The sequence below is a fragment of the Chaetura pelagica genome, unplaced genomic scaffold (assembly GCF_000747805.2).
Source record: "Chaetura pelagica isolate M959 unplaced genomic scaffold, ChaPel_1.0 scaffold109, whole genome shotgun sequence".
Lineage (NCBI taxonomy): Eukaryota > Metazoa > Chordata > Aves > Apodiformes > Apodidae > Chaetura > Chaetura pelagica.
The window spans coordinates 4,471,358-4,483,502 of record NW_009970725.1 but is presented as its reverse complement, the minus strand read 5'-3'; the positions used below and the strand labels follow the sequence as shown (position 1 = coordinate 4,483,502).

Sequence of the window (12,145 nt, the reverse complement as noted above, 5' to 3'; positions counted from 1 at the left end):
ATGAAAGATGACAATTTAAGTCCAGTTTTATTCATTTATAAAAAATATGCATTTTTCAACAAAGATTGGATGTTGTGCTATAAAATATCGTAATAAAGAACAGTAATTTCTGATGGACTTTTGAAGCCCTGTTCCTGGTTTATCGTTGAGTATATAATTAATTCTGATATACTTAGCAACACACTTAATTTAATGCACAGGCATTGTTCCACTTAGCCAAGTGGAATGTATTTACGTGGCTAAAGATAAGCGTGCGTGCAGGCAGAGGACCCCAGGGAAGAAGCACAGTTTCAGATTCAGTCCCTGAGTACACTATGTACCTTAGTCAGTAAATGAGGACAGGATCTTATAGTGCATCTATAAATCCTGTACTTTAATTTTTAAATTAAAATCAAATCCATTTATGACTACCTTCTTCCCCACTGTTTCTAAGATCATCTTTTCAGAATAGAGTAAGTGTAGCTAGGGTAGATACATTTGCTTCTTTTTCAGATGCAAGCATGCATATTTTGCAAAGACATATCTGTACAAGTGCTCTTTTTTTTCCTTAATGTGTTGTATTTCTTAAATAGTCCCTTAACATGCACTCCACAGTGATATTACAGTTACTACCTAGAGTATGTCAATCTCTTAATCTCTAAAACCACTCTAATTAGAAAAGATAGTGCTTCATAGAAGGTACAAATGTGCTTGTATTTATGAGTAGTAATGCATGTTGACCATGTTAAGCCAGAAGAAAGCTTAACTATATAACACTTAATTTTAAATGTGGCTCTTTATTATTCTTTTGTTGCCTTTCATCCTATGAGATGCAGCTGCCCTTGAACTTGGTACTGTTTTGATCATTCATGTGCAGCAGCCACATTGTCTGCAAGATTTTAAAAATGAGGCTTCATGGTGTTATTTACAAAGTAATTTCACATAAATATTTGGACTTTGTTTCTCTTAGAATGTGGAGTTGGTTGCTATATGAAGAAAAACATAATTATAATTCACAGACTTTTTGCCTCGAGCCTAAGGGACAGATGCATATGATTAAGTTTGAAACTGGCCTGTTATTGTAATGTAGATGTTTTCAGGGTCGAGAAAAAAAAATTCATGTGCAGCAGCCACATTGTCTGCAAGATTTTAAAAATGAGGCTTCATGGTGTTATTTACAAAGTAATTTCACATAAATATTTGGACTTTGTTTCTCTTAGAATGTGGAGTTGGTTGCTATATGAAGAAAAACATAATTATAATTCACAGACTTTTTGCCTCGAGCCTAAGGGACAGATGCATATGATTAAGTTTGAAACTGGCCTGTTATTGTAATGTAGATGTTTTCAGGGTCGAGAAAAAAAAAAAAAAAAAGGCAAAAAAAAGGCAAAAAAAAGCCAGGCAAGCATGACTTTTTTAAAAAAATGACCAAGGGAGTAGTTTTACAAGAGGCACTCAATCTTGGACTGCACAATTTTATTTTTCAGTGGAACCTCTCCATTAGCTTGCCTGAATGCAATGCTTCATACTAACACTCGTGTAGGTGATGGAACATTCTTCAAAATCCCTGGGAAGTCGGGACTCTACGCTCTCAAAGTAAGTTAAAATTTTGTATATGGAAAGTACATAGTGCTATTAATCCATTTTATGAATGTCTCAATAGATATAAAGGTAAACAGATTAGATTCTTTGGAGAGGAAATGACCTGATAGTCCTTCTAACTGCTTTCAGATGTCTCTTAAAAGGATTTATAATGAAAGTAAGCATTGAATGTTTTATCCTAGAAAGCATATGTATGTTCTTGAATTTGGCATACGGTATAAAAAACATGTAGCTTAGCTAAAATGCTGTTTTTGTCGGAGTTGTTCACAAAAAGGCCTTTGTTTCATGAGCAGTGAGCTCAAGAGGATCACTGACTTTCTTATTAAATAATTGTATTAATGTTTTGGTTTTTAATAGTGCAAAATTATTTGCAAATCTAATATAAATCAGCTTTTAGTTTACAGGTTGCATCATTCCTTTTGAGAAGGAATGTAATTATAGAGATAGAATTTTACCTTTATGCTGTTTCTATTCCTTTTCCTCTTTTTTCTTCTTTTTTGGTATGTATATAATGATTTCTGTGGGTGCAATTTTTTTCTTGCTGTACATGATCAAACTTAGAGGGGCTTCACAACAGGAGTGGAGGAATGTGAGACAGAGGTGAGAAACATGAATGTGAGGTTGTGTTTGGCAGTCTAAATGTAGCCAGTTAAAATTTTGGGCTGGGGGAAAGGATCTTTTGTAATTAATTTGATGTAAAAGCTTTTTAAAAATAGAACTATGTAGAATTGCCTGCTCCCACTATCTAAAAGAAATCTGTATCTGAGGTAGAATTAACAGTTTTCAGAAGCTCCATTTCCTAATTTACTGAAACAAATGCTGGTTGTATTTCTTTAAAACGGGAGATATTCTTGGCACAGATCCAGGTATTCACAATCACTCCTATGCTTGTAAGCTCCAGGTTGCTTCAGCTATCTGAATTCAGGAAACAGGCAAAGGCAGAAAAGAAACATTAAAGGATTTGTGTTTTGCTGCAGCGCTGTGGACACTCAAGTGGAAAACTAGGATTTTTAACAGCAAAACAAGTCTGTTTCTGTAAAAAAAAAAAAGAAAAAAAAGAAAAAAAAGAAAAAAGTGGAAGACCTGGCATTTTATTTGACTTTATTATTATTATTTTTTAAAATAGTATGTTATGACTTCGCAAAATAGTTTGGTTTTGCTTTGCAAGTTGTTTCATGAAGGTTTGTTTTTATGTCTTTCTCTGACATAACTCAAAGCGTATTTAATTTTATTCTGTTTTTTGAAATGTAAGCATGAGAGTACACTGCAGTATTCTATTTTTGGAGATGCAGCAGGATCATTGTTGATTTTTTTCCTGTTAATTTTAGTTTTCTTTTTCTTTTTTAACTAGAAAGAAGAATCAACATGCCCTACTGATGGAACATTGGATTTAGGATGTGATTCTGAGTTAGATGGCACTGAAATGGCTGAGACAAACAATAATAATGGAGAAGGAAATGGTGGTAGGTTTTTTAATTTCAATATTAAAGGGCATATTTTTGGAAAATAAAAAGTACGTTCACTTAAGATTTTCATGGTGTGATTTCTAAACAGTGTAAGTAGTGCTTTGTACTCAGTGGAACTGTTTTGAGTCACTCTCCTTTTCTGGCCTTTCAAAGAGATCAGGAACACCAAGTGCCTTTATTTGACTTCCATTAAAAGACAAAGAGTAAGTAGTTGGGTTGTTGGGTGTTATTTTGAGTAGGTAATTTTTTGGCTTACAATTTTTTTTGTTCTAGGCTCCACAGCTAAAGAGTAATTTGCTTTACTGGGCTTCAGACTTGCAGTTGTTGGATAGACATCTCACTGATTTCAGTGTGGGAGTGTGGGCTTTATCCCTCAGTAGAGTTCTGGGTACAGGACAAAAGTTTGTTGTTTATTTTCAGGTAGAGATTCACTGGAGTGCAGTGTTGATATAAAGACATGTTGAAGTAGCAAATTCTGTACATTTTTTTGTCTCTGAGATCATGACAAAATGAAACATTACATGAACTTGAAATGACAACCTTAGAAATAATTTTTCTTTTTGAGAGGTAATAATTGCTCATCAAGAAAACACAGTTCTTCAGTCATCTACAATTACTTGCAAGTAATAGAAATGAATGTGCTTCTAATTAAAACTACATTAATGTATTGCTTATTAAGTGAACACTTTGTACAAAAAACAACCCTCACAGGACCTTGGAAATAAGGCTTTCCTTGGTTGGTTGTTCTTTTCTGCTGCTCCCTCACAAACTGTCCCTCTGCTGGACTGCAGCCTACTGTCTTGGCTGTCTTTGTATATGAGAGGGTGCCCTGTTTACAACTAGGACATGAAAAAGCCCAGCTCATGTTGTTTTGCTACAGGCTTCCTTTTCGATCTTGAGCAACTTACTTAGCCTCCATGCAGCACCTGTACAGGACTGGTACTGCTATTTCAGTGTTTCTTGCAAGCAGCACTGAAAAATCACAGAAGGCTCAGTGATAGAACAGAACCGCCTAAGACACGTTTTTGTGGTTCTAGTGGTGAGGTTTTGAATCTCATTGGAAAAACAAGAATTATTAACTGGCTCTGCTTCTTCATTTTATTTGATATATTATGTCTGTAAGTTAACAGACTCCGCATATCCATGTGCTTATGTGGTATGTATTGCATGTATAAGTGAATACACATATTTGTAGTTCTTCAACAGTTCTTGTCTGATACTCGGACAGTTTGTTGATGTACACTTCCTTAAGTTGCAGGAAGAATACAACAGTGAAAAGCAGTGTAAATACAGTTACAGGTAGAAAAGTAAAAGTTCTTGTTACTTGCTGTAATCAAACAAAAATCATGGCAAAAACCTGGCAATTATTTAGGAGTGGTAGGATGTAAATAAGGATTCCAGAATGCCAGAAGTAGAAAATTGCTGGGTTTTGACTAGGAGGAGGCTGCATACTATTTTCACAGTTTACAGTAATAAAAATAATTCTAGCACTTACGGTGACATAAAAGAGCAGCTGCTAAAATGAAGCATTTTAAAATATTTGGGGTAGAGAAGTAAATTACACATCGCTTGTTTTTAAAGCTGAGATCTTTCCCTCATAATTTCATCTTTAACAAATCCAGGAAAACTGATTTATTTAATGTTTTGAAAACAAGACACTTTAATTTTTCTATGTCATGCAGTGGATATATTTAAAAACAATAACTATGATGGCAATAGTGAGTATTGGGTAGAGAGAGACTGGTGCTGGATATCATCAATAAGGAATTGAAGATGGCATATCTTGTATCAGTCAGCTGATACAGGACATAGTTTTGTAATGCATGTTTGATAACAGCTTTTCTTCAGACTGAAAGTTCTGTTATTAAACAAATATTGATATATACGTAGAGTTCTCTAAATGATTTAATTTACAGTGTAGAATGCTTGGCTTAGCACCATGTCCAAGAAATGCAACCAGTTTTAAGTGGATTGAAAATTACAAATTACTAGATCTGCAAAGGTATAGGAATGACCATCCAGAGTAGCTCTTTTGCTCTTCTGTTGACGATAGGATTAGACCACTTTTCATTCAATATCTTTGCCAATACATTTTAAAATCCCCTTGATTAAATTAATTGATAATAAATAATAATATTGAGACTCCTCTTTCTTGCCATGTAAATTATTACATTCGATCAACATGATTTATTTTTTTTAAACACTTTAAAGTTAAGGAAAAGGTCATATTTGTGCAGTGGAAACATATTCAATAAATCAGTGATGCTGAAAAGCATTTAAGGATCACAACAGAAAACTGACCATGACTGAGATGCCTTTGCTAATTAGTCCAATGAAGTTCTTGAACTATAATTCTGGTAGTACTGATTAAAGAATATAGGCACAGTGTTTCCTTTGAGTATAGCACTAGTTAAATGATTACTAGTGTATGACATTCATTATAGCTGTAAGAAATAATTAAGAAAAATAGGAAAGGATTTAGAAGAGAATTTTAAGAACCTCTGAGTGAACAAATTTTGCGCTGGGAAATTTAGGAGAGAAAGTCTAGTTAGTTTATGAGAGCTGAGGTGGTGACTTGATTGGTTTGTAAATATTTGAAGTTAGGTATTTCTATAAAAAATATTTGGTGTAACAGACCAAATTTAACAATATCAGTTAAACTTTTCACACTAAAGCTGGGATTTTTTTATCCTTCCAGGAAACTATTCTGTCACATAAAAAATAACATCTGATTCAGTGCAAAAAATATGAGATTCTCTGACTTGTGTTTTAGAAAAGGTCAATAGATAAAATGTCTCTTCCTTTCAGCCTTAGTATGTGTGGTATCTATGAGGATGGACACTGTTTGCACATTGTATTCTTAATTGCCCGACTGATTGCATTTTTATTTGCTATTGTTTCCACTGTGGTAGAGACCAGAAGCCCCAGTTCTGTCAGAGTGATCAGAAATTGTTTAGCAAGGGTTTAAAAAGTGCTGCTTTAAAGTTAGCTGGAAACTGAGGATGAAACCCTAAGCAGCAGCCTCAGTCTGTTTGTGGGCTTTTAGATGGTAGTGCCCAGCTCTCAGAGTAAAAAGAGCCAACTGACACTCAAACAGAGAAGAAATACATTACTCCCCAGCAAGCACATTTTTCCCAGTATAGATGCAGACTACTGAACACTTTTATTAGCATAATAATATGAAAATTCCTCACAGTTCACAAAAGCTGTTACTCCACATCAGTATTGCTAAACTGACAACTAGAATGGCCACACCTCAGGATTTTTCAGACGCTGTGGAGAATTGTTTCTTTCCCCACCTTGTCTAAAGGCATATCTGAAACTTTTCAGACTATAGTTGATTTTGTTTGAGGTGGGGTTTCTGTGGAAGCTCTCTAGCAGTCTCATATCCTTTCATAAATTCAGTTTCCCTCAAATACACGGGCAGCATGAAAAGATGCAGTTGGTAAAAGAATTAAAATCCCAATTACTGTTGCTTAGGAAAATTATTACTGTAATATCTTTTTGCCCATCAATAGGATGCTCTGTTCTCAAAAAGCATTTGTCTCTGGGGTTTCTGAAGGCAGGGCTAATTCATCAGCCCTGGAGTGCTGTTGATTAAAAATTGTTGCAAATCACAATGATGTAACTGTAGAGGTAGCAATTCCTACAGTAGTGTGACTTCCCTCATGCATCCCAACCCAAACATAGGTTCTGATGTTTGCCCAAATATAAGCAATGTGCGACTCCTCTTGAGACAATCTGGTGTTCAGCACTAGCTGAAATTGTAAACTCTTCAATTGCAGATGTGGAAGGGCAGAATTAATTTCTTAGGCAGTTTTCTTAGAGATAGTAGATGAAATGATGGCTGATAGAGGATCGGAGTCAAGCTGTATTCTCAAATTTTGTCTTTGTAGCTACAGTGCTCTTGAATACCATGTGCTTTTTGGACTAGGACACCGCTGTGGTAACTCCTGTAGTGAAGAATGAATATTCACCACTGTTTGAAACCTGAGTCCACATTTCAGTTCCTTTCCAGGAATGAAATTTCTGACAATTCAGGGAAACCTGTTATCCTTAACATCTTTTCTCTTTGGAATAATATTGGATGATTCTGTTGAATATGTCTGTTGCACATGGCAACAGTATCATTTGAGACGGGCTCTTCTAAAGCAGAAGGCTGATAACAGAATAGCTCAAACATACAGATTTTGGATGACATATCAGAAAGAGACAGTTTTACACTTAATTTTAGTTTAGTATGTTGTGTTTTTTCATCTCCACTCAAGTAGCTATAAAATAAAAATACTGTACCCAGGATCAAGTTTAACTTATGTTTCTTTCATTGGCACTGGAGAAGAAGCATAAGAATGAGAGAAGATGATGTGGAGTTTGAAGAACAGATCTTTCTCATCCACTTTTCTTTGCTGTACAGTAGAGTTAATGAGGCCTAGGAAACCAGTGGCTCAGTGACCACAGGCTGTATATTTTTAGTAGAAAATGTTGACTTCCTTTGGAATAAGAATGAACAGTTCTCAAAGCTATATGACGTGTTTGAGCTCAAAAGCATGCTGAGATTATAATGTGATTCAGTGTAAGCTACCAAGCTGATGTGGTACTTGATGTCTTTTTACAAAAAATACTATTGAATATTACTTACCATTTCACATTGCTAGTATTGCTTTTCTAAAGGAACATTATAGTCACAGTAGTACCCTTGATATATGCATCTGGTTTTGCTTGCATTGGCATAGTTGCACAATTAACGAACTCCTGAATTGGTTTTCATTTTCAAGAGCTGATGGCAACAGTCAAGTTCTGAATTGTTCAAATTTTGCCAGTTGGGCTCTGGAGATCAAAGAGTGATGGAGGTGAATTACTGGATACATCTGTGTTGGCAAAGCATGACCATTTATGTCAGTACAAGTATAGATCTGTGTCACCCAAAGAAAATACTGGATTTTATGGACATTTTAGAGAGAAATTTTCTGTGCATGTTTTCCTAAGGGAGTTCTCCATTAATTTTCCTAGCTCCAGAGTGTGTGTATGTATTTTGTGCTTGAAGTAGACTCTAGTCTTTAGCATATGGTAGCAATATTAATTTGTGTTTTGTAATGTGGCCATTAGTAAACAATCCTTCTCATCTGCTGTGGTTTCTGTAACAAAGAAATTAACTGCTGTTGGTATTACTGGTTTGATTTTGAATCAGTATAGTCTGTCTGAAATTGGAATTAATTGTACTATTTATTTTGGTAAAATAAGCCGCTTAAAGCACTCTAGGAATTTTTCTGTCCATCTAGTTACAGAAATCTGTTTATAATTATTCCTGAGAACTTTCAATTGCAGTAAGACAGAATAATTTTAAGTTGTATTCCTATAAAAATAGTTTCTTTGAAGAAAAACATCATCTAATGTCTTACATAGGTGTCCTATTTCTTGGGTGGGGAAGGGAAAAGGTGATTAAAAATTACAGAGATAACCTATAAAATCTGAAATTAAAAGATAGCATTGCTGCACTTTATAGATTATAGCCTTTCATAAGAATTACCAAAACTGGTCTTAGAAAAATGGAAGAGACAAAGTTATTTTAAATGGAGGTTGTTGAAAACATTTTTAACATGCTCTTTTTGTTAACTAATTCGAATTCTATCATTCATGTTAACACTCTCTGAACACTCACTAAGGAGGTCTTATCTTCAGAAACCCAGCTGCTCTTCCAGCTCATAACCTAACAGTTTATGGCTGAATAGTTGGTTTTTGCTTTATTCCTTCAGTCAGTCCTGGCCCTTGAAGAAGCCAATTTAAAGAATGGAGCCTAATTATTCTCCACTAAATGGAAATGCCTCCTGTAGGCTTAAAACTGCTGTTGTTCTCTTTTTCTACTGTAGTAGTAATGGTCAGTCCCCTTTATTTGCTACCCAAATATTTTTCTTTCATCTGTTGCTTTCTTCCAGGGTTCTTGTTCTCTTCCCCAGCACCTACTTTATTTTTAGCATTCTTTTCTGATAATGCTTCTCAAGCCAGCATGGATCTGGTAATATGCATGCATCTTCATTGCTTATGGACAAAGAAGTTGCACCTTTTCAAAGTTGGATGTATGCACAAAGATCACTGTCTCTTCTTGAATTTGTTTGTCTTTTACTGTGTTCTTTTATTTCCATAGCAGAAATGCCTGCTCTATTCTTAAGACTTTTTTTTTTTTTTTTTCATTAGGACCATCAGTGTTCACTTCAAACACATATTTTTCTGTCATATTTTCCCCTTTTTTAACTTCTGACTCATTCAGGAAAAAGAATTGGACTTCAAAAATTAACAAACAAATAAATACAATTTTCTGTGGTCTCAGGCATTCTGGTATAGTGAGATTTTGGCACAGGTTGATTTAAATTATTACGTAGCACAACATGTTTCAAAGAATGCATTTATTAATTGTCTTATGTTTCTATTTCATTTCCTACAGAAAATAAAATTAATATTGGTTTGTAAATGATATATTTTTATCCTCTGAACAAAGCCTGTGTATCAATTTTAGTATTATTTTTTGCTAATAAAGTGAATAGGCTGTGTAACTTATTAAGTAATTACATAAATTAAGATAATGTGTTTAGATTGTTGATGTTCGTATCTTTGTATCTTCTACTTTTTTAAAATAGGCAATGATATTTCTTATTTATTGGATGATTAGGTTTATAGCCATGATTTTGTCAAACTGGGTTTAAATGCAATTTTACTTAAAACATGGAAAACGATATTTAAAATAGCTTCTTACTATTTAAGCTACTGGATATATGCAGATAAATATTCATTATGTACAAAATATATTTTAGAAAGGAAGTATAATTTGTTTTTAATAAATTAAGTTTACTTTCTCCAGTCAACAAATTTATTATAGACTAAAAATTGGTTTTTCAGGACTCTGAAGGAACTAGTTTTGGGTTGCACTAAACGGAACCAGCCTAGAGTGAAGTCCTTCTGTACCTGCAGAAGGGATCACAGTGATGGAAAACTGTTTATTGTTTCAGTGGATTTCAGTTCCAGTTGTTTCACCCACAAGAACAATCCCTGTTCCTTGGTTTAACTTTGTTGTCAAAGCTTTAAGGAAACGGAAGCCAAAAAAGCCAATAGACTGATAATATATTTAAGTAAAATTGAAGTAATGATAGAAATAAGAAGTATGGCTTCTAATAGACACTGTGACAATAGCAGGGTTTACTGTTAAGAGAAAAATAAATGAAAGAACAAGATGGGGATAGAACTGTGTTTATTTTTATTCCTGTACTGTATCATGACTGTGATATTAGCAGATGTAATGTTGAGCATCATCAGTTAATGTTGCCAAACATCTCCAGGATGAACTTTAGCACCAAAATAAACAAGGGAGACTCTTGAATAATGTCCTTAATCAGAATATTGAAAAACAGAATTTGCCATTTTAACAAGAAGGTAATAGGAGTTGCAGTCATCTGAAGAGAAGGAACAGATTTTTTATGACAGGTCATGTTGTATTCTCTCTTAGGAGGGACTGTTTTCATTCTTTAGACTTTTTTTAATTATTTTTATTTCTTCTCCTCTCTTTAACTCTGGGGTTTGTGTGCTCACACTATTTGTTTTTTCTTCAGAGCTTTGACTCTCAGACTTTGTCGGAAAACAGTCAAAAAATGCTCTTTGAAAGAACAGACAAAAGCTGGGTAATTTGAAATGTCAGGTTCTTATTTTGGTTCAGGTGTTCTTTGTCTCAGGAGGTTAGCTATTGCATTATTTGGGTTATAAAAACCAGCTATTGTTTGTTTTCTGATGACACCTTGCTGTTTCTTTAAGTTTTTGATAGTAGGCTTGGCTCATCATGTGGAAAAGATTGGTCCAAACCAGGTGATGCTGTAAACTAAGAACCTGTCTTGTGTTGCAGCTTCTTTAAATATTTTGATAAATTCTTCAAGTATAGGGAGAAAAAGTGACAAATATCAGTTATAAGTCTTGTAACAAAATCAGGTATATCTTATCCGCTAATGAAAGTTTTTCATCTAATATGAAAATTATCTTGACATACTGCTCTTGCCATAACACAGAGTTCATTCTCTGTGAAGTAAGAATTATTTCTTCATTCACTGTGAAAACCAGTTTTATGCAAATTTTAACCAAAACACATGCATCTCATGGTGTCCATTAATTTTTGGTAACTAAATGATTATTAACTAATTTATTTTTTTTTCTGTGAGACACCGCTAAAGGCAAGGGAGTTAGAATGCTACTTCAGGTGTCTGCTCATCACACTGAAGGATGGGAGGAGAAAACTATAAGCAAACAGAAACATAGGGCTGAAATTATTTCTGACATGTCTGTGTGGCTGCTTTGAGTGCCTTCGAGCTGTTCTGGTAGGTGTGCAAGGTATGGTAAGCCTTGGAAAAATATATACAGCTGCACGGAAACCAGCTTCAAGCAGCTCTTGAAGACTGACTTGGAATGAGACAGCAGAGGAGAATGGGAAAAAAGATTCTTACTTTCTGGGTTCATGCTAATGCTGTTTTATCTGGGCTGTGTCAGGACACTAATGAGAGTAATACTAAGGCAAGGCATGAAGAGTGGAAAGCTTTTTACAGCTCTTTTAGTCCAACTTTTTGACTACCATGACTAATAGGATCCTCCAGCTATTTTCACAGCTTTCATATCTGTTTAGTAAGGCTGTTTTTCTAAAACAATTAATCATGTTTCATTTTCTTTTTAACCAGGAGGCTTATTCTGTGTCTCACATGTCATGTATTTTTAAGGTATTTTAATGCAAATACTGTAGTATTGTTCATGAGAACGTGTTTAGAAGGCTGACAAGTAGCAGTGTGTATTACCTGAGAGACCAAAATTCCTCTTTGCAGGATATTCCAATCTCCCCGTTAAACAGGAAAATGTGTGTTCTTTGCTTTACCAAGAAGTACTTATAAAATAGATGAGTCTGACTACTAAGAAGATATTGCAATCTGGCATGAAGTTACATATCTATACATATTTCTGGAACACGAGGTCATCAGTGTCTCTTGTATAAATTCACATTCAGACACATATTAATCCATTAAAAACGTCTTGGTGAGGAAAATAATTTTTTATTAGCTTCTGTGTGAAAACTGTAG

At 34.5% G+C, this 12,145-nt stretch overlaps 1 protein-coding gene across 1 annotated transcript in view; it reads left to right on the top strand.

The window, feature by feature from the left end:
- ASXL3 (additional sex combs like transcriptional regulator 3) overlaps window positions 1–12,145 on the top strand; it is a 102,441-nt gene that overhangs the window by 28,361 nt on the left and 61,935 nt on the right. The window contains exons 3-4 of the mRNA XM_010006824.1: window positions 1,467–1,575; window positions 2,933–3,044. Coding sequence (XP_010005126.1) covers window positions 1,467–1,575; window positions 2,933–3,044 — 221 coding nt within the window. The remainder of the gene's footprint in view (window positions 1–1,466; window positions 1,576–2,932; window positions 3,045–12,145) is intronic.